The 20,368-nt window shown below is 40.5% G+C and overlaps 1 protein-coding gene across 2 annotated transcripts in view; it reads left to right on the top strand.

Moving 5' to 3' along the window:
* The window catches only part of PIG-L (phosphatidylinositol glycan anchor biosynthesis class L), a 130,664-nt gene that overhangs the window by 55,815 nt on the left and 54,481 nt on the right, over positions 1-20,368 (top strand). For both annotated transcript variants that reach the window (XM_070090030.1, XM_053782044.2), the window contains exons 3-4: positions 9,521-9,670; positions 10,734-10,924. In XM_070090030.1, coding sequence (XP_069946131.1) covers positions 9,521-9,670; positions 10,734-10,924 — 341 coding nt within the window. The remainder of the gene's footprint in view (positions 1-9,520; positions 9,671-10,733; positions 10,925-20,368) is intronic.

The following is a 20,368-nucleotide window of genomic DNA, read 5'->3' as shown; positions in this document are numbered from 1 at the left end:
GAAAAAATAAATCAAGAGGTATCAGACATATCCTGGGAAGCAGGGACATACAGGATATTGCAAGAAACCCAAAATATTTCTATTCCTATGCAAAATCCAAGCTAAGAACTACCTGTCGAATTGGACCACTGCTGAGAGGAGACTCATATACTGACAATGAACAGGAAGTGAGTGAAATCATAAAAGAACAGTATGAGTTGGTGTTCAGCAACCCACTAAATGACAGCAAGGTAGAAAATGCAGAAATAGTTTTCAATCTAGAAGAAGGCCGTGCAGACCAACTAACTGACAGTACAAATCCCATAGATTTCAAAAAAGAAATGGACAACATGCCCACTCACTCAGCACCTGGACCAGATTCATGGAATGCTCTATTTATAAAGAAGTGTAAAGTACCATTAGCACGAGCACTCAGCATTCTTTGGAGAAAGAGCATAGATCTTTGCATAAGGGAGGTAGTAGAGCACTAGCTAAAAATTACAGACCAGTATCCCTAACTTCTCACATCATAAAAATCTTTGAAAGAGTGATGAGACAGCAGATTACAAATTACATGGACCATCACAACCAGCATAACCCAAACCAGCATGGTTTTAGAGCAGGATGATCATGTCTGTCACAGGTGCTGAACCATTATGACAGAATTACGGAGGCATTGGAAGTTGACCAAAACGCAGATGTGATTTACACAGATTTTGCAAAGACGTTTGAGAAATGTGATCATGGAGTGATAGCACACAAAATGAGGTCCATGGGCATTATGAGGAAGGTAAGCAGATAGATTTTCGGGTTCCTAACACAGAACACAAAACATAGTGAACAGGGAAAGATCCAGCATCAGCAAGCTCAAAAGCTCAGTGCCTCAAGGCACTGTCCTGGCACCTCTGCTGTTCCTCATCCTCATAGCAGACATAGATAAAAACACCTGGCACACTTTTGTATCATCATTTGCAGATGAGACTAAAATAAGCATGAAAGTCACTACAGTAGAGGACACTGAAAAAGTACAGGAAGACATAGGTAGGGTTTTCCAGTGGGCAGTGGAGAACATGATGTTCAGTGGTGTTAAGTTCCATCTGCTTAGGTATGGAAAGAATGAAGAACTCAAAAGGAACATTATATACAAAACTCAAGAGGGTTACCAAATAGAACGAAAGGAACACATAAAAGACTTGGGAATAATTATGTCAGCTCACCTTTCTTTTAACCCTTTCAGGGTCCAGAGGCCAAATCTCAGAGTGACAGCCAGGATCCAAGAACTTTCAAAAATATTTTTTGTTATTTTTTCTTTTGAAATGGTAGAGAATCTTTTTCTGAAGGTAATAAAACAAAAAATACAAAATACAGTGGACCCCCGCATAGCGACTTTAATCCGTGCAAGAGGGCTGATTGTTATGCGAAATGTTAGGTATGCGAATGAATTTTCCCCATAAGAAATAATGGAAATCAAATTAATCCGTGCAAGACACCCAAAAGTATGAAAAAAAAAATTTTACCACATGAAATATACATTTTCCTACACACAAAGAGAAGGATACATGCACAATAGTAGAGTAGTACATGCACAATATATATTGTGCATGTACTACTCTACTAAATGAAGAATAAATGACACTTACCTTTATTGAAGATGCAGCAATGACTGATGAGACACTGTGTCCTGGGAGTGCCTTTTCCTCCTGAGTACTGTAGGTCCTGTTTGGCATTTTCTTCCAGAACAGGCCTTATCACACTGTGTATGCCACTACGATTCTTAAATCTCTCAAACCAACCTTTGCTGGCTTTAAATTCACCAATATGAGCACTAGTTCCAGGCATTTTTCCCTGTTCACCTGGGTGTTAGTCGATTGGTGTGGGTTGCATCCTGGGAGACAAGATTAAGGACCCCAATGGAAATAAGTTAGACAGTCTTCGATGACACTGACTTTTTTGGGTTATCCTGGGTGGAAAATCCTCTGGGGTTAATTGTTTCTTGGTATTCTCAATAAGCCACACCAACAACGGTGCTACAGCAGCAGCAGCAGCTGACGGTGGTACAGCAGCAACAGACGATGCTACAGCAGCAACAGACGATGCTACAGCAGCAGCAGACGATGCTACAGCAGCAACAGACGATGCTACAGCAGCAGCAGACGATGCTACAGCAGCAGCAGACGATGCTACAGCAGCAGCAGACAATGCTACAGCAGCAGCAGACAATGCTACAGCAGCAGCAGACGATGCTACAGCAGCAGCAGACGATGCTACAGCAGCAGCAGATGATGCTACAGCAGCAGCAGACAGTACTACAGCAGCAGCAGCAGCTGACGGTGGTACAACAGCAGCAGCAGCTGACAGTGCAGCAGCAGCTGACGGTGTGACAGCAGCAGCAGCAGCTGTACCACCAATAGTAGCGATGGTTGATTGGGGTTTATTATACAACCTGGCCAGCTCGGAGACACGCACTCCACTTTCATACTTATCAATGATCTTTTTCTTCATCTCTTTAGTAATTCTCACCCTTATTGCTGTAGGGTTGGCACTAGAAGCTTTCTTGGGGTCCATGGTCACTTATTTTCCAGAAAAAATCACCAAAAACACTGTAATAATACGAAATGTTCCGATTGTATGCTTGGATGTTACCGCGGAGGCTGGCTGGTAAACAATGCCACCGGCGGAACATGTGAGCGTGGCTCAGGCCGCACATTGGACGCGTCTCGGACGAAGAGCAGTGAGCGGGTTTTTGGGCGGTATGCGAGGCAAAATTTTTGCGAAAAAAGCGAGCTGTATGCGGATTGTACGGTATGCGATGCGTACGGTATGCGGGGGTCCACTGTATTATATTATTATCTATTACATAAAGCAAAAGGACACAAGTGCAACTAATGTGACATTTTATTGTGGCAATGTTTCGCTCTCCAGGAGCTTTATCAAGCCATTACAAACAATACATGGACACAGAGGGTATATAAAGGCTTTATATACCCTCTGTGTCCATGTATTGTTTGTAATGGCTTGATAAAGCTCCTAGAGAGCGAAACCTTGCCACAATAAAATGTCACATTAGTTGCACTTGTGTCCTTTTACTTTACATATTGTCGGTAATTCTACCAACTTTATTACAACCATATTATCTATTATATTATCACACTGGCCGATTCCCACCAAGGCAGGGTGGCCCGAAAAAGAAAAACTTTCACCATCATTCACTCCATCACTGTCTTGCCAGAAGGGTGCTTTACACTAGAGTTTTTAAACTGCAACATTAACACCCCTCCTTCAGAGTGCAGGCACTGTACTTCCCATCTCCAGGACTCAAGTCCGGCCTGCCGGTTTCCCTGAATCCCTTCATAAATGTTACTTTGCTCACACTCCAACAGAACGTCAAGTATTAAAAACCATTTGTCTCCATTCACTCCTATCAAACACGCTCACGCATGCCTGCTGGAAGTCCAAGCCCCTCGCACACAAAACCTCCTTTACCCCCTCCCTCCAACCTTTCCTAGGCCGACCCCTACCCTGCCTTCCTTCCACTACAGACTGATACACTCTTGAAGTCATTCTGTTTCGCTCCATTCTCTCTACATGTCCGAACCACCTCAACAACCCTTCCTCAGCCCTCTGGACAAAAGTTTTGGTAATCCCGCACCTCCTCCTAACTTCCAAACTACGAATTCTCTGCATTATATTCACACCACACATTGCCCTCAGACATGACATCTCCACTGCCTCCAGCCTTCTCGCTGTAACATTCATCACCCATGCTTCACACCCATATAAGAGCGTTAGTAAAACTATTCTTTCATACATTCCCCTCTTTGCCTCCAACGACAAAGTTCTTTGTCTCCACAGACTCCTAAGTCCACCGCTCACCCTTTTCCCCTCATCAGTTCTATGATTCACCTCATCCTTTATAGACCCATCCGCTGACACGTCCACTCCCAAATATCTGAATACATTCACCTCCTCCATACTCTCTCCCTCCAATCTGATATCCAATCTTTCATCACCCAATCTTTTTGTTATCCTCATAACCTTACTCTTTCCTGTATTCACTTTTAATTTTCTTCTTTTGCATATCCTACCAAATTCATCCACCAACCTCTGCAACTTCTCTTCAGAATCTCCCAAGAGCACAGTGTCATCAGCAAAGAGCAACTGTGACAACTCCCACTTTATGTGTGATTCTTTATCTTTTAACTCCACGCCTCTTGCCAAGACCCTTGCATTTACTTCTCTTACAACCCCATCTATAAATATATTAACCCTTTGACTGTCGAAGGGCCCAATCCTGAAGTTGCTCCTGGTGTCGCAAAATATTCGAAAAAAAAAAAATTATTTTTTCTTATGAAATGATAGAGAATCTTTTCCCGATTGTAAAGACACCAAAAAAACGAAATTTGATGGAAAACTGACGGAATTACGCTCTCGCGAAGTTAGCGACTTCGGCGATATTTAACCCTTTGACTGTTTCAGGCCCCTCTCTGAAACTGTCATTCTATGTCGCTCAATTTTTGAAAAAAAAAAATTATTTTTTCTTATGAAATGATAGAGAATCTTTTCCCGATGGTAATGACACCAAAAGTTCGAAATTTGGTCGAAAACTCGTGGAATTATGCTCCCGCGAAGTTAGCGGTCTCGACGACATATGCGTATCGGCGATTTCGCCGACTTTGAGCCCAATTTTCAGCCAATTCCATTGTTCCAGTTGACCAAACTCATAGCTATTTCTTTAGAACTCCATTTTATCTATCAGCTGAGTACAAGAAACCTCCCATTTACTAATTTGGACTACCCAATATGGTGGTCAGAAATTGGCAATTTGGCCAATTTCACGCAAAATAAAAAAGATGCCAATTTCAAAATAGGGTCCAGAATAAACAAGGTAGACATTCGTGGCACTAAAATAACATATGCTCTGTTCATTAGTCACATCTCTAGGCCCCTCTTATATTATTATTGCTTTCTATTTTGATTTTTTATTCATACAAAAAAATACAAAATTTACTGTTATGCAGAGGACTGCATTATTGTAAAAATGGTATAAATAATATCAGTGCACTAGTGAAAGAATATTAGACTCCCCAGTTGACGTGTATTGGACGTGTGGTGTGATTTATGTACTCTTGAACATTGGTAAAAATCGAACATTTCCGCTACTTTGAGCTCAGTTTCAAGGTCGTTTTCATCGTAAAAGTAATGAAAATCATCTCTATTTCTGTAATATGTTTTCCATTTTATCACCTAAGACTATGAAAACGCGAATACAACGATAAATACTATACGAAAATACACCTCAAAGTCGGCGTTTTATTCCAAAAAAACGATCGGAGTTTTTTTTTTCTCATTACGCAATGTGTGCTGCAGGATTTTTTTTATGTGGTGCACACTGACCACACAGACCCATTCTCTCACATGTGGGCCTACCAGCTTTCTCCCACTTGATTTGAAGCCGCTAGAATTATTGAGTATATATACGTCAGAAACATTGGCTCGTAAGACGTATTTATACGTCGAAAACAGTCAAAGGGTTAAAAATCGGCAATTTCGCCCACTTTGAGCCCTATTTTCGGCTAATTCCGTTATTCCAGTCAACCAAACTCATAACTATTTCTTCAGAACTCTATTTTTTCTATCGATTGAGCACAAGAAACTGCCCATTTACCGATTTCAACTACCCAATAACATGGTCAGAAATTTGCAATTTGGCCAATTTCACGAAAATTAAAAAATACGACAATTTCAAAATAAGGTCCAGAATGAACAATGCAGACATTCCTGGCTCTAAAATAAGATTTTCTTTGTTCATCAGTCATGTCTCCAGGTCCCTGTGATATTACTCTTGCTTTTTATTTTGAAATTTTATTCAAACAAAAAATAGAAGATTTACTGTTATGCAGACTACTGCAATACTGTAATAATTGTAAAAATTACATCAACCCATTCATGACTGCGTATTAGAATGGCTATTTGGACATTTATTGGACAATGACATCATTTGTTTACTTTTGAACATCGGCAAAAATCAAACATTTCCTGTACTTTGTGCTCCATTTCCAGGTTCTTTTTATAGTAAAATTAATCAAAATCACCTCCATTTCTATAATATAGTTTCCATTCTATCAAATGAGACCATGAAAACGAGAATACAACCACAAATACTATACGAAAATAGACCACAAAGTCGGCATTTTAATTAAAAAAAACGGTCGGAGTTTTTTTTTTCTCATTATGCACTGCGTGCTCCAGGATTTTTTTTATGTGGTGCACACTGACCACACAGACCCATTCTCTCACATGTGGGCCTACTAGCTTTCTCCTGCCTGATTTGAAGCCGCTAGAATTTATGAGTATATATACGTCAAACACGGTACCTCACAAACGTATATATACGGCCGCGACAATCAAAGGGTTAAACAACCACGGTGACATCACACATCCTTGTCTAAGGCCTACTTTTGCTGGGAAATAATTTCCCTCTTTCCTACATACTCTAACTTGAGCCTCACTATCCTCGTAAAAACTCTTCACTGCTTTCAGTAACCTACCTCCTACACCATACACCTGCAACATCTGCCACATTGCCCCCCTATCCACCCTGTCATATGCCTTTTCCAAATCCATAAATGCCACAAAGACCTCTTTAGCCTTATGTAAATACTGTTCACTTTTATGTTTCACTGTAAACACCTGGTCCACTCACCCCCTACCTTTCCTAAAGCCTCCTTGTTCATCTGCTATCCTATTTTCCGTCTTACTCTTAATTCTTTCAATAATAACTCTACCATACACTTTACCAGGTATACTCAACAGACTTATCCCCCTATAATTTTTGCACTCTCTTTTGTCCCCTTTGCCTTTATACAAAGGAACTATGTATGTTCTCTGCCAATCCCTAGGTACCTTACCCTCTTCCATACATTTATTAAATAATTGCACCAACCACTCCAAAACTATATCCCCACCTGCTTTTAACATTTCTATCTTTATCCCATCAATCCCGGCTGCCTTACCCCCTTTCATTTTACCTACTGCCTCACGAACTTCCCCCACACTCACAACTGGCTCTTCCTCACTCCTACAAGATGTTATTCCTCCTCGCCCTATACACGAAATCACAGCTTCTCTATCTTCATCAACATTTAACAATTCCTCAAAATATTCCCTCCATCTTCCCAATACCTCTAACTCTCCATTTAATAACTCTCCTCTCCTATTTTTAACTGACAAATCCATTTGTTCTCTAGGCTTCCTTAACTTGTTAATCTCATTCCAAAACTTTTTCTTATTTTCAACAAAATTTGTTGATAACATCTCACCCACTCTCTCATTTGCTCTCTTTTTACATTGCTTCACCACTCTCTTAACCTCTCTCTTTTTCTCCATATACTCTTCCCTCCTTGCATCACTTCTACTTTGTAAAAACTTCTCATATGCTAACTTTTTCTCCCTTACTACTCTCTTCACATCATCATTCCACCAATCACTCCTCTTCCCTCCTGCACCCACTTTCCTGTAACCACAAACTTCTGCTGAACACTCTAACACTACATTTTTAAACCTACCCTATACCTCTTCGAAGGACCCCATTGCCTATGCTCTTATTAGCCCATCTATCCTCCAAAAGCTGTTTATATCTTACCCTAACTGCCTCCTCTTTTAGTTTATAAACCTTCACCTCTCTCTTCCCTGATGCTTCTATTCTCCTTGTATCCCATCTACCTTTTACTTTCGTGAATTTTGATGCATCCGCAATATTTATGCATCGGCGATTTTTGCCGACCTTGTCTCCCATTTTAGGCCAATTACTTTATTCCAGTCAACGAAATTCTTTGCTATTTCATTAGTATTACTTATATTTTATCGACTGAGCACAAGAAATCGCTCAGTCAACTGTTTCAACTACCCAATAAAGTGATCAGAAATTGGTAATTTAGCCATTTTAACACAAAGTTCAAAATATTCCAATTTCAAAATAGGGTCCAGAATAAACAATGCAGGCATTCCTGGCACTAAGCTAAAATTACCTCTGTTCATTAGTTATGTTTTCAGGCTTTACAAATGATTTCCATTTTGATTTTTTATTCACATAAAGAATTTTTATTTACTCCAAAAAATGGAAGATTTACTATTATGCAATATTGTAATAAGTGTATAAATAATATCACCACATTCCTGAATGTATATTAGACCCACCAGCTGACGCATATTGGACATGTGACATCATTTGTTTACTCTTGAACATCGGCAGAAACTGAACATTTCCGCTACTTCGAGCTCGGTTTCAAGCCATTTTCAGTACTAAAACCAATTAGTACTAAAACCATTTCTGTAATATATCTTCCATTCTATCAAATGAGACCAAGAAATCGCAGACACAACTATAAAAAATATACAAAAACACTGCAAACTTGCTGTTTTAATCCAAAATTATGGTCACAGTTTTTTCTCTCATTATGCACTGCATGCTGCAGGATTTGTTTCATGTGGTGCACACTTACTGCATAGATGTATTCTTTCATATCTAGGCCCAAATTTACTGCTCACAGTTTATCTGAGTGAGCTGAGCTCATGGCGTAGATCTACGGTTTGGACCCTGGCTTCGAAGCCGTAGATCTATGGGATGGACCCTGAAAGGGTTGAAGACCATAACATGACTAAGATCATGACAGCCAGGAAGATGATGGGGTGAGTATGTATTGAGTAATTTCAAAACAAAGGAAATAATGCTAATGGTGACACTCTTCAAATCACTAGTGCTCCCTCACTTAGAATATTGCTCAGTGCTGACGGCCCTGTTCAAAACAGGAGAAATATCGGAGCTGGAACAATTATAGAAATTGTTTATGGCTCACATTGAGCCAGTAAAGCACCTAAACTACTGGGAATGCCTTCAAGTCTTGAACATGTACTCACTGGAGCAGAGGAGAGAGAGATACATGATAATATATACCTGGAAAGTACTAGAGGGCCTGGTCCCAAATCTGCACACTTCCATAACTACATACTGGAGTGAGAGATATGGGAGGAAGTGTAAAATAAACCCAGTGAGGAGCAGGGGTGCAGTGGGGACAATAAGGGAACACTGTATCGACATCCGGGGTTCCAGACTATTCAACATCTTACCAGAAAATATCAGAAACACGGCTGGAACAAGTGTAGAAGCCTTCAAGAGGAAACTGGACAAGTATCTTCACCAGGTGCCAGATCAACCAGGCTATGATGGATATGTGGGGCAGCAGGTCTCCAACAGCAACAGCCTGGTTAACCAGGCAAGCACCAGACGAGCCTGGCCCATGGCCGGGCTCAGAGTGTAGAGATTCTCTCGAAACTCTTAGTGGATGCCTCAATGCTCCACTCCACCCATCCAGTGAAGGCTCTGCTCCATATGGTTCAAATAATTGGGTACCACTCTACATTACAATTAAATATTTAATTTGTGAAAAGAAAAGGAGTTTTTAATTTTAATTGGGGATTGCTTGCATTTTCTGAAAATGCTCGTGAAACATAATTATGCTTAATGAACTGATATATTTCACAGAAAAAAGTTGTCTATGTGCAAAGTCAAGCAGAAGGCGAGTGCTAGTAGTGACAGCTCATCCTGATGACGAGGTCATGTTCTTTGGTCCCACCATTCTGCACTTCACACAACAGGAAGGAGCACTGGTGTACCTTCTCTGTCTTTCTACTGGTTAGTTCTTTGCAAAACATGACAACTTCACTTGCCTGTTTTTCAGCTCGTAGACAAGAAGTTTCTTCTGTTGAAAATAATCATAAATAAAGCAGTTTTTGTAGGGCACAGATTATCCTTTAAACAAAATTTTACAACTTTGACCATGTATGTACTCTGGTCTTTGTTGTCGAGTCCTGTAGAAGACTTTATGTAATTTTGCAAATGTATTGATATACTATCTAGCAACCACTTATGTTTAATGAAGCTAAGAAAGTGGGCATCACTCAGCCTGGTCAAATGTTAGTTATAAAAATGTGCAGTAATGCTTGCATTTGCAAGATTTACCAGTTGCATTATATGTTAAATGGGATAAATGTCTTAAGGGTATATAATTTATTACCTGGGAAAGGGTTAATAAAGAGTCTAGAGGTACAGGAGTGGTAGTGGTGGTAGGAACAAAAGTAGAATTACATTTGCAGTGCAGATATGACCCTGTCTTCGTACAAGACAAGGTTATATTAGTGCATCATTAGTTAGATCAAATTATAGGATCAATTTTCGCTTTTACATTATTTTGTGCTTTGTAAAAGAATAAACATGTATTTCTCAATGTTTATCTGGTTACAGGTATACCAAAACTTCACACATCTGTGAATATGAATTGTGTAAAGGCACAATGTGGACGTGAATCTGATAGTTTAGCCTGACATTGCATCAAGATCATGAGAGTATTTAAGTGTATTGAAAGCAAGCATTTTCAGTTAATTCATCGGTTGTTAAAGCTTATACTGTTTCTGCAAATAAATTTTTACTTGTTACAATAACCAGTCTTGCTCACGATTTAGGATAAACATTAATTTACATGCCCTTCTTGCTTGGCAATCTTTTTAATTGCCTATATCACTGTAGGTGCATATATTTTTCTGTTACGTATCCAATATAGTTTTTTAAATTTAATTTTTTTTATTTATTACATTGCTTGTGTATTGCTAATTCCTTTCCAAGACTCCATTCCTACCTTATTTATTGTAGTTTTAAATTAATATTTGACAAGGTTATGAAAGGCTTTTAATTTTATCAGGCAACTACTATGGGCAAGGAAGAATCCGGTGCAAGGAATTATGGACAAGTTGCAATATACTTGGTGTGTCTAGAGAAAACATTATTGTTTATCGCTGTGATGACCTGCCAGATGACCCAGATATAATGTGGCCTACAGTGAAGACAGCCAATCTCATCAACCAGTACCTCCATGCTCTTGACATTGATATGGTAATTAGTGATCTTTATATTGTATATTCTTCTTCTTTCAACAAACTGGCCATATCCCACCGAGGCAGGGTGGCCCAAAAAGAAAAATGAAAGTTTCTTTTTTAACTTCAGTAATATACAGGTCTCCCTCAACATTCACGTTTTCAACTTTCATGGGCTTCACACATTCGCGAATTCCCAACCGCCAAATTCCCAGCCACCAAATTCCCAGCCACCAAATCATATTTAAGTTTCCCGCCACCTGCGAGTCCCTACTACCCTCCCTCCGACCCCCGCAACTGGCAGCTAGCCCTCCCACCACTCAGTGTGGTGAGTGTTTTGTTTGTTCATTATTTGCTAATAAACTACAGTATAAATAATGTAAACCCATTCATGACTGCATATTGGAATGGCTATTCGGACAGGTATTAGACGGTGACATCATGTGTTTACTCTTGAACACTGCAAAGAATTAAACATTTCTGCTACAGCTAATAATAACAATAGTAATAATAATAATAATAATAATGTTAAATGTTGATGAAGATAGGGAAGCTGTGATTTCGTGTATAGGACAAGGAGGAATAACATCTTGTAGGAGTGACGAAGAGCCAGTTGTGAGTGTGGGGGAAGTTCGTGAGGCAGTAGGTAAAATGAAAGGGGGTAAGGCAGCCGGGATTGATGGGATAAAGATAGAAATGTTAAAAGCAGGTGGGGATATAGTTTTGGAGTGGTTGGTGCAATTATTTAATAAATGTATGGAAGAGGGTAAGGTACCTAGGGATTGGCAGAGAGCATGCATAGTTCCTTTGTATAAAGGCAAAGGGGATAAAAGAGAGTGCAAAAATTATAGGGGGATAAGTCTGTTGAGTATACCTGGTAAAGTGTATGGTAGAGTTATTATTGAAAGAATTAAGAGTAAGACGGAAAATAGGATAGCAGATGAACAAGGAGGCTTTAGGAAAGGTAGGGGGTGTGTGGACCAGGTGTTTACAGTGAAACATATAAGTGAACAGTATTTAGATAAGGCTAAAGAGGTCTTTGTGGCATTTATGGATTTGGAAAAGGCGTATGACAGGGTGGATAGGGGGGCAATGTGGCAGATGTTGCAGGTGTATGGTGTAGGAGGTAGGTTACTGAAAGCAGTGAAGAGTTTTTACGAGGATAGTGAGGCTCAAGTTAGAGTATGTAGGAAAGAGGGAAATTATTTCCCAGTAAAGTAGGCCTTAGACAAGGATGTGTGATGTCACCGTGGTTGTTTAATATATTTATAGATGGGGTTGTAAGAGAAGTAAATGCGAGGGTCTTGGCAAGAGGCGTGGAGTTAAAAGATAAAGAATCACACATAAAGTGGGAGTTGTCACAGTTGCTCTTTGCTGATGACACTGTGCTCTTGGGAGATTCTGAAGAGAAGTTGCAGAGATTGGTGGATGAATTTGGTAGGGTGTGCAAAAGAAGAAAATTGAAAGTGAATACAGGAAAGAGTAAGGTTATGAGGATAAAAATATTAGGTGATGAAAGATTGGATATCAGATTGGAGGGAGAGAGTATGGAGGAGGTGAATGTATTCAGATATTTGGGAGTGGACGTGTCAGCGGATGGGTCTATGAAAGATGAGGTGAATCATAGAATTGATGAGGGGAAAAGGGTGAGTGGTGCACTTAGGAGTCTGTGGAGACAAAGAACTTTGTCCTTGGAGGCAAAGAGGGGAATGTATGAGAGTATAGTTTTACCAATGCTCTTATATGGGTGTGAAGCATGGGTGATGAATGTTGCAGCGAGGAGAAGGCTGGAGGCAGTGGAGATGTCATGTCTGAGGGCAATGTGTGGTGTGAATATAATGCAGAGAATTCGTAGTTTGGAAGTTAGGAGGAGGTGCGGGATTACCAAAACTGTTGTCCAGAGGGCTGAGGAAGGGTTGTTGAGGTGGTTCGGACATGTGGAGAGAATGGAGCGAAACTGAATAACTTCAAGAGTGTATCAGTCTGTAGTGGAAGGAAGGCGGGGTAGGGATCGGCCTAGGAAAGGTTGGAGGGAGGGGGTAAAGGAGGTTTTGTGTGCGAGGGGCTTGGACTTCCAGCAGGCATGTGTGAGCGTGTTTGATAGGAGTGAATGGAGACAAATGGTTTTTAATACTTGACGTGCTGTTGGAGTGTGAGCAAAGTAACATTTATGAAGGGGTTCAGGGAAACCGGCAGGCCGGACTTGAGTCCTGGAGATGGGAAGTACAGTGCCTGCACTCTGAAGGAGGGGTGTTAATGTTGCAGTTTAAAAACTGTAGTGTAAAGCACCCTTCTGGCAACAGTGATGGAGTGAATGATGGTGAAAGTTTTTCTTTTTCGGGCCACCCTGCCTTGGTGGGAATCGGCCAGTGTGATAATAATAATAATAATAATAATAATAATAATAATAATAATATATATATATATATATATATATATATATATATATATATATATATATATATATATATATATATATATATATATATATATATATACACACACACACACACACACCAGCCCGGAGCTAGGACTCGACACCTGCAACCACAAATAGGTGAGTACAAATAGGAGAGTACACACACACACACACACACACACACACACACACACACACACACACACACACACACACACACACACACACACACACACACACACACACACACACACACACACACACACACACACACAGGAACTGAAGGGGACAGGCCAGACTATAAAAGGGGGGACTACACAGGTATGAGAAACTTCCTGCAGGAGGTTCAGTGGGACAGAGAAATGGTAGGAAAATCAGTAAACGAGATGATGGAATATGTGGCAACAAAGTGCAAGGAGGCAGAGGAAAGTTTTGTTCCCAAGGGAAACAGAAATAATAGGAAGACCAAAATGAGTCCTTGGTTTACCCGAAGGTGTAGGGAGGCAAAAACTAAGTGCAACAGAGAATGGAAAAGGTACAGGAGGCATAGGACCCAGGAAAACAAGGAGATTAGTAGAAGAGCCAGAAACGAGTATGCACAGATAAGGAGGGAGGCCCAGCGACAGTATGAAAACGACGTAGCATCGAAAGTCAAATCTGACCCGAAACTGCTGTATAGCCACATTAGGAGGAAGACAACAGTCAAGGACCAGGTGATAAGGCTGAGGAAAGAAGGTGGAGAACTCACAAGAAACAATCAAGAGGTATGTGAGGAGCTCAACACGAGATTTAAGGAAGTATTTACAGTAGAGACAGGAAGGACTCTGGGGGGACAGACCAGATGGGGACACCAGCAAGGAATACACCAACAAGTGTTGGACGACATACATACAGATGAGGAGGAGGTGAAGAAACTGCTAAGGGACATCGATACCTCAAAGGCAATGGGACCGGACAACATCTCCCCATGGGTCCTTAGAGAGGGAGCAGATATGTTGTGCGTGCCACTTACCACAATCTTCAACACATCCCTGGAAACTGGGCAACTACCTGAGGTATGGAAGACGGCAAATGTAGTTCCCATTTTTAAAAAAGGAGACAGAAAAGAGGCACTAAACTATAGACCTGTGTCATTGACGTGTATAGTATGGAAAATTATGGAGAAGATTATCAGGAGGAGAGTGGTGGAGCACCTGGAACGGAACAGGAGTATAAATGCCAACCAGCACGGATTCACGGAAGGCAAATCCTGTGTCACAAACCTTCTGGCGTTTTATGATAAAATAACAGAAGTAAGACACGAGAGAGAGGGGTGGGTTGATTGCATCTTCTTGGACTGCAAGAAGGCCTTTGACACAGTTCCTCACAAGAGATTAGTGCAGAAGCTAGAGCATCAGGCGCATATAACAGGAAGGGCACTGCAATGGATCAGAGAATACCTGACAGGGAGGCAACAACGAGTCATGGTACGTAATGATGTATCACAGTGGGCACCTGTGACGAGCGGGGTCCCACAGGGGTCGGTCCTAGGACCAGTGTTATTTTTGGTATATGTGAACGACATGACGGAAGGGTTAGACTCAGAAGTGTCCCTGTTTGCAGATGATGTGAAGTTAATGAGGAGAATTAAATCTGATGAGGACCAGGCAGGACTTCAAAGAGACCTGGACAGACTGGACACCTGGTCCAGCAAATGGCTTCTCGAATTTAATCCTGCCAAATGCAAAGTCATGAAGATAGGGGAAGGGCACAGAAGACCACAGACAGAGTATAGGCTAGGTGGCCAAAGACTGCAAACCTCACTCAAGGAGAAAGATCTTGGGGTGACTATAACACCGAGCATGTCTCCGGAAGCACACATCAATCAGATAACTGCTGCAGCATATGGGTGCCTGGCAAACCTGAGAACAGCATTCCGATACCTTAGTAAGGAATCATTCAAGACACTGTACACCGTGTATGTCAGGCCCATACTGGAGTATGCAGCACCTGTTTGGAACCCGCACTTGATAAAGCACGTCAAGAAACTAGAGAAAGTACAAAGGTTTGCGACAAGGTTAGTTCCAGAGCTAAGGGGAATGTCCTATGAAGAAAGATTAAGGGAAATCGGCCTGATGACACTGGAGGACAGGAGGGTCAGGGGAGACATGATAACGACATATAAAATACTGCGTGGAATAGACAAGGTGGACAAAGACAGGATGTTCCAGGGAGGGGACACAGAAACAAGAGGCCACAATTGGAAGTTGAAGACACAAATGAGTCAGAGAGATAGTAGGAAGTATTTCTTCAGTCATAGAGTTGTAAGGCAGTGGAATAGCCTAGAAAATGACGTAGTGGAGGCAGGAACCATACACAGTTTTAAGACGAGGTTTGATAAAGCTCATGGAGCGGGGAGAAAGAGGGCCTAGTAGCAACCGGTGAAGAGGCGGGGCCAGGAGCTAGGACTCGACCCCTGCAACCACAAATAGGTGAGTACAAATAGGTGAGTATGTACACACACACACACACACACACACACACACACACACACACACACACACACACACACACACACACACACACACACACACACACACACACACACACACACACACACACACACACACACACACACACACACACACACACACACACACACACACACACACACACACACACACACACACACACACACACACACACACACACACACACACACACACACACACACACACACACACACACACACACACACACACACACACACACACACACACACACACACACACACACACACACACACACACACACACACACACACACACACACACACACACACACAGTGGACCCCCGGTTTGCGATATTAATCCGTTCCTGAGAGCTCATCGTAAATCAAAATTATCGAAAAGCGAATCAATTTTCCCCATAAGAAATAAAGGAAATCAAATTAATCCATGTAAGACACCCAAAAGTATGAAAAAAAAAATTTACCACAAGAAAAAATGCACGCAAAGAAGAAGACATGCACAGTTTGTACTACTCTACTAACAATAGAATACATGACACTTATTTTTTTTTACCTTTAACCCTTAAACGGTCCAAACAGATCGACGTTCAAATTCGTAAGTGCTACAAAAGTAGATCTACTTCTTTTTACATATTTTCAAATACTATAACAAAAAAAATGTAGACAAAAGTTTTTTTACACGTTTTCAAATGTAAAACAAAAAAGAAGATCTTCATTTTTTTACATACTTTCAGATGTTGAAAAAACGTATATATACGTTTTGACCGTTTAAGGGTTAATGAAGATCTGGTGATGATTGATGGGATGGGAGGAGGGGAGAGTGTTGAACTTATTGTTTACAAGGGGAATCCCCATTAGGACTTGAGGTAGCAAGTCCTTTTCTGGGGTTACTTCCCTTCTTCTTTTAATGCCACTAGGACCAGCTTGAGAGTCACTGGACCTCTGTCGCACAACAAATCTGTCCATAGAGATCTGTACCTCCTGTTTCTTTACGATTTGTTTAAAATGGGCCACAACATTGTCATTGTAATAGTCACCAGCACGACTTGCAATAGCTGTGTTAGGGTGATTTTCATCCATAAAGGTTTACGGTTCAACCCACTTTGCACACATTTCCTTAATTTTTGAAGTAGGCACAATGGATTCCACAACTGGCATAGGCTTCTCAGGGTTAGCCCCAAACCCTTCAAAATCTTTCTTAATTTCCATACTAATTCTCACCCTTTTTACCACAGGGTTGGCACTAGAAGCTTTCTTACGGCCCATGGTGACTTATTTTGCAGAAACAAGCACCAAAAACACTGTGATAATACGCAATGTACCGAATGTTTCCTTAGATGCGAGCACACTGGCTGGCTTGTAAACACTGGCAGGCACGGGGCAGTTCAGGCCACACGTGGACACGTCTCGGACGAATTGCGTATACCGGGTTTTTTAACGGGAACCGAGGCAAAATTTTTGCGCTAAAATGTATCGAATACCGGATTTATCGGATACCGATGCCATCGCAAACCAGGGGTCCACTGTTGGAATAGTTTTAAAAATGCAGTATTAGAATGTGGGGCAGAAGTTTGTGGTTATAGGAGGGTGGGGGCAGGAGGAAAGAGGAGTGACTGGTGGAATGATGAAGTAAAGGGTGTGATAAAAGAGAAAAAGGTAGCTTATGAGAGGTTTTTACAAAGCAGAAGTGTTATAAGAAGAGCAGAGTATATGGAGAGTAAAAGAAAGGTGAAGAGAGTGGTGAGAGAGTGCAAAAGGAGAGCAGATGAAAGAGTGGGAGAGGCACTGTCAAGAAATTTTTATGAAAATAAGAAAAAATTTTGGAGTGAGTTAAACAAGTTAAGAAAGCCTAGGGAAAGTATGGATTTGTCAGTTAAAAACAGAGTAGGGGAATTAGTAGATGGGGAAAGGGAGGTATTAGGTAGATGGCGAGAATATTTTGAGGAACTTTTAAATGTTGAGGAAGAAAGGGAGGTGGTAATTTCATGCACTGGCCAGGGAGGTATACCATCTTTTAGGAGTGAAGAAGAGCAGAATGTAAGTGTGGTGGAGGTACGTGAGGCATTACGTAGAATGAAAGGGGGTAAAGCAGCTGGAACTGATGGGATCATGACAGAAATGTTAAAAGCAGGGGGGGATATAGTGTTGGAGTGGTTGGTACTTTTGTTTAATAAATGTATGAAAGAGGGGAAGGTACCTAGGGATTGGCGGAGAGCATGTATAATCCCTTTATATAAAGGGAAAGGGGACAAAAGAGATTGTAAAAATTATAGAGGAATAAGTTTACTGAGTATACCAGGAAAAGTATACGGTAGGGTTATAATTGAAAGAATTAGAGGTAAGACAGAATGTAGGATTGCGGATGAGCAAGGAGGCTTCAGAGTGGGTAGGGGATGTGTAGATCAAGTGTTTACATTGAAGCATATATGTGAACAGTATTTAGATAAAGGTAGGGAAGTTTTTATTGCATTTATGGATTTAGAAAAGGCATATGATAGAGTGGATAGAGGAGCAATGTGGCAGATGTTGCAAGTATATGGAATAGGTGGTAAGTTACTAAATGCTGTAAAGAGTTTTTATGAGGATAGTGAGGCTCAGGTTAGGGTGTGTAGAAGAGAGGGAAAATACTTCCCGGTAAAAGTAGGTCTTAGACAGGGATGTGTAATGTCACCATGGTTGTTTAATATATTTATAGATGGGGTTGTAAAAGAAGTAAATGCTAGGGTGTTCGGGAGAGGGGTGGGGTTAAATTATGGGGAATCAAATTCAAAATGGGAATTGACACAGTTACTTTTTGCTGATGATACTGTGCTTATGGGAGATTCTAAAGAAAAATTGCAAAGGTTAGTGGATGAGTTTGAGAATGTGTGTAAAGGTAGAAAGTTGAAAGTGAACATAGAAAAGAGTAAGGTGATGAGGGTATCAAATGATTTAGATAAAGAAAAATTGGATATCAAATTGGGGAGGAGGAGTATGGAAGAAGTGAATGTTTTCAGATACTTGGGAGTTGACGTGTCGGCGGATGGATTTATGAAGGATTAGGTTAATCATAGAATTGATGAGGGAAAAAAGGTGAGTGGTGCGTTGAGGTATATGTGGAGTCAAAAAATGTTATCTATGGAGGCAAAGAAGGGAATGTATGAAAGTATAGTAGTACCAACACTCTTATATGGATGTGAAGCTTGGGTGGTAAATGCAGCAGCGAGGAGACAGTTGGAGGCAGTGGAGATGTCCTGTCTAAGGGCAATGTGTGGTGTAAATATTATGCAGAAAATTCGGAGTGTGGAAATTAGGAGAAGGTGTGGAGTTAATAAAAGCATTAGTCGTAGGGCAGAAGAGGGGTTGTTGAGGTGGTTTGGTCATTTAGAGAGAATGGATCAAAGTAGAATGACATGGAAAGCATATAAATCTATAGGGGAAGGAAAGAGGGGTAGGGGTCGTCCTCGAAAGGGTTGGAAAGAGGGGATAAAGGAGGTTTTGTGGGTGAGGGGCTTGGACTTCCAGCAAGCGTGCATGAGCGTGTTAGATAGGAGTGAATGGAGACGAATGATACTTGGGACCTGACGATCTGTTGGAGTGTGAGCAGGGTAATATTTAGTGAAGGGATTCAGGGAAACCGGTTATTTTCATATAGTTGGACTTGAGTCCTGGAAATGGGAAGTACAATGCCTGCACTTTAAAGGAGGGGTTTGGGATATTGGCAGTTTGGAGGGATATGTTGTGTATCTCTATACGTATATGCTTCTAAACTGTTATATTCTGAGCACCTCTGCAAAAGCAGTGATAATGTGTGAGTGTGGTGAAAGTGTTGAATGATGATGAAAGTATTTTCTTTTTGGGGATTTTCTTTCTTTTTTTTGGGTCACCCTGCCTCGGTGGGAGACGACCGACTTGTTGAAAAAAAAAAAATATATATATATATATATATATATATATATATATATATTATATTATATATATATATTATATATATTATATGTATAATATATATATTATATATATTATATATATTATATATATATATATATTATATATATTATATATATATATATTATATATATTATATATATATATTATATATATATTATATATATATATATATTTATATATATATATATATATATATATATATATATTTTCAACAAGTCGGCCGTTTCCCACCGAGGCAGGGTGACCCAAAAAAAAAAAAAAAAGAAAATCCCCAAAAAGAAAATACTTTCATCATCATTCAACACTTTCACCACACTCGCACATTATCACTGTTTTTGCAGAGGTGCTCAGAATACAACAGTCCAGAAGCATACACATATAAAGACACACAACATATCCCTCCAAACTGCCAATATCCCAAACCCCTCCTTTAAAGTGCAGGCATTGTACTTCCCATTTCCAGGACTCAAGTCCGACTATATGAAAATAACCGGTTTCCCTGAATCCCTTCACTAAATATTACCCTGCTCACACTCCAACAGATCGTCAGGTCCCAAGTACCATTCGTCTCCATTCACTCCTATCTAACCCACTCACGCACGCTT

This window comes from Cherax quadricarinatus, chromosome 30, assembly GCF_038502225.1.
Source record: "Cherax quadricarinatus isolate ZL_2023a chromosome 30, ASM3850222v1, whole genome shotgun sequence".
NCBI lineage: Eukaryota > Metazoa > Arthropoda > Malacostraca > Decapoda > Parastacidae > Cherax > Cherax quadricarinatus.
The sequence above is the reverse complement of the archived record's forward strand: the minus strand, read 5'-3'. Positions and strand labels throughout refer to the sequence as shown.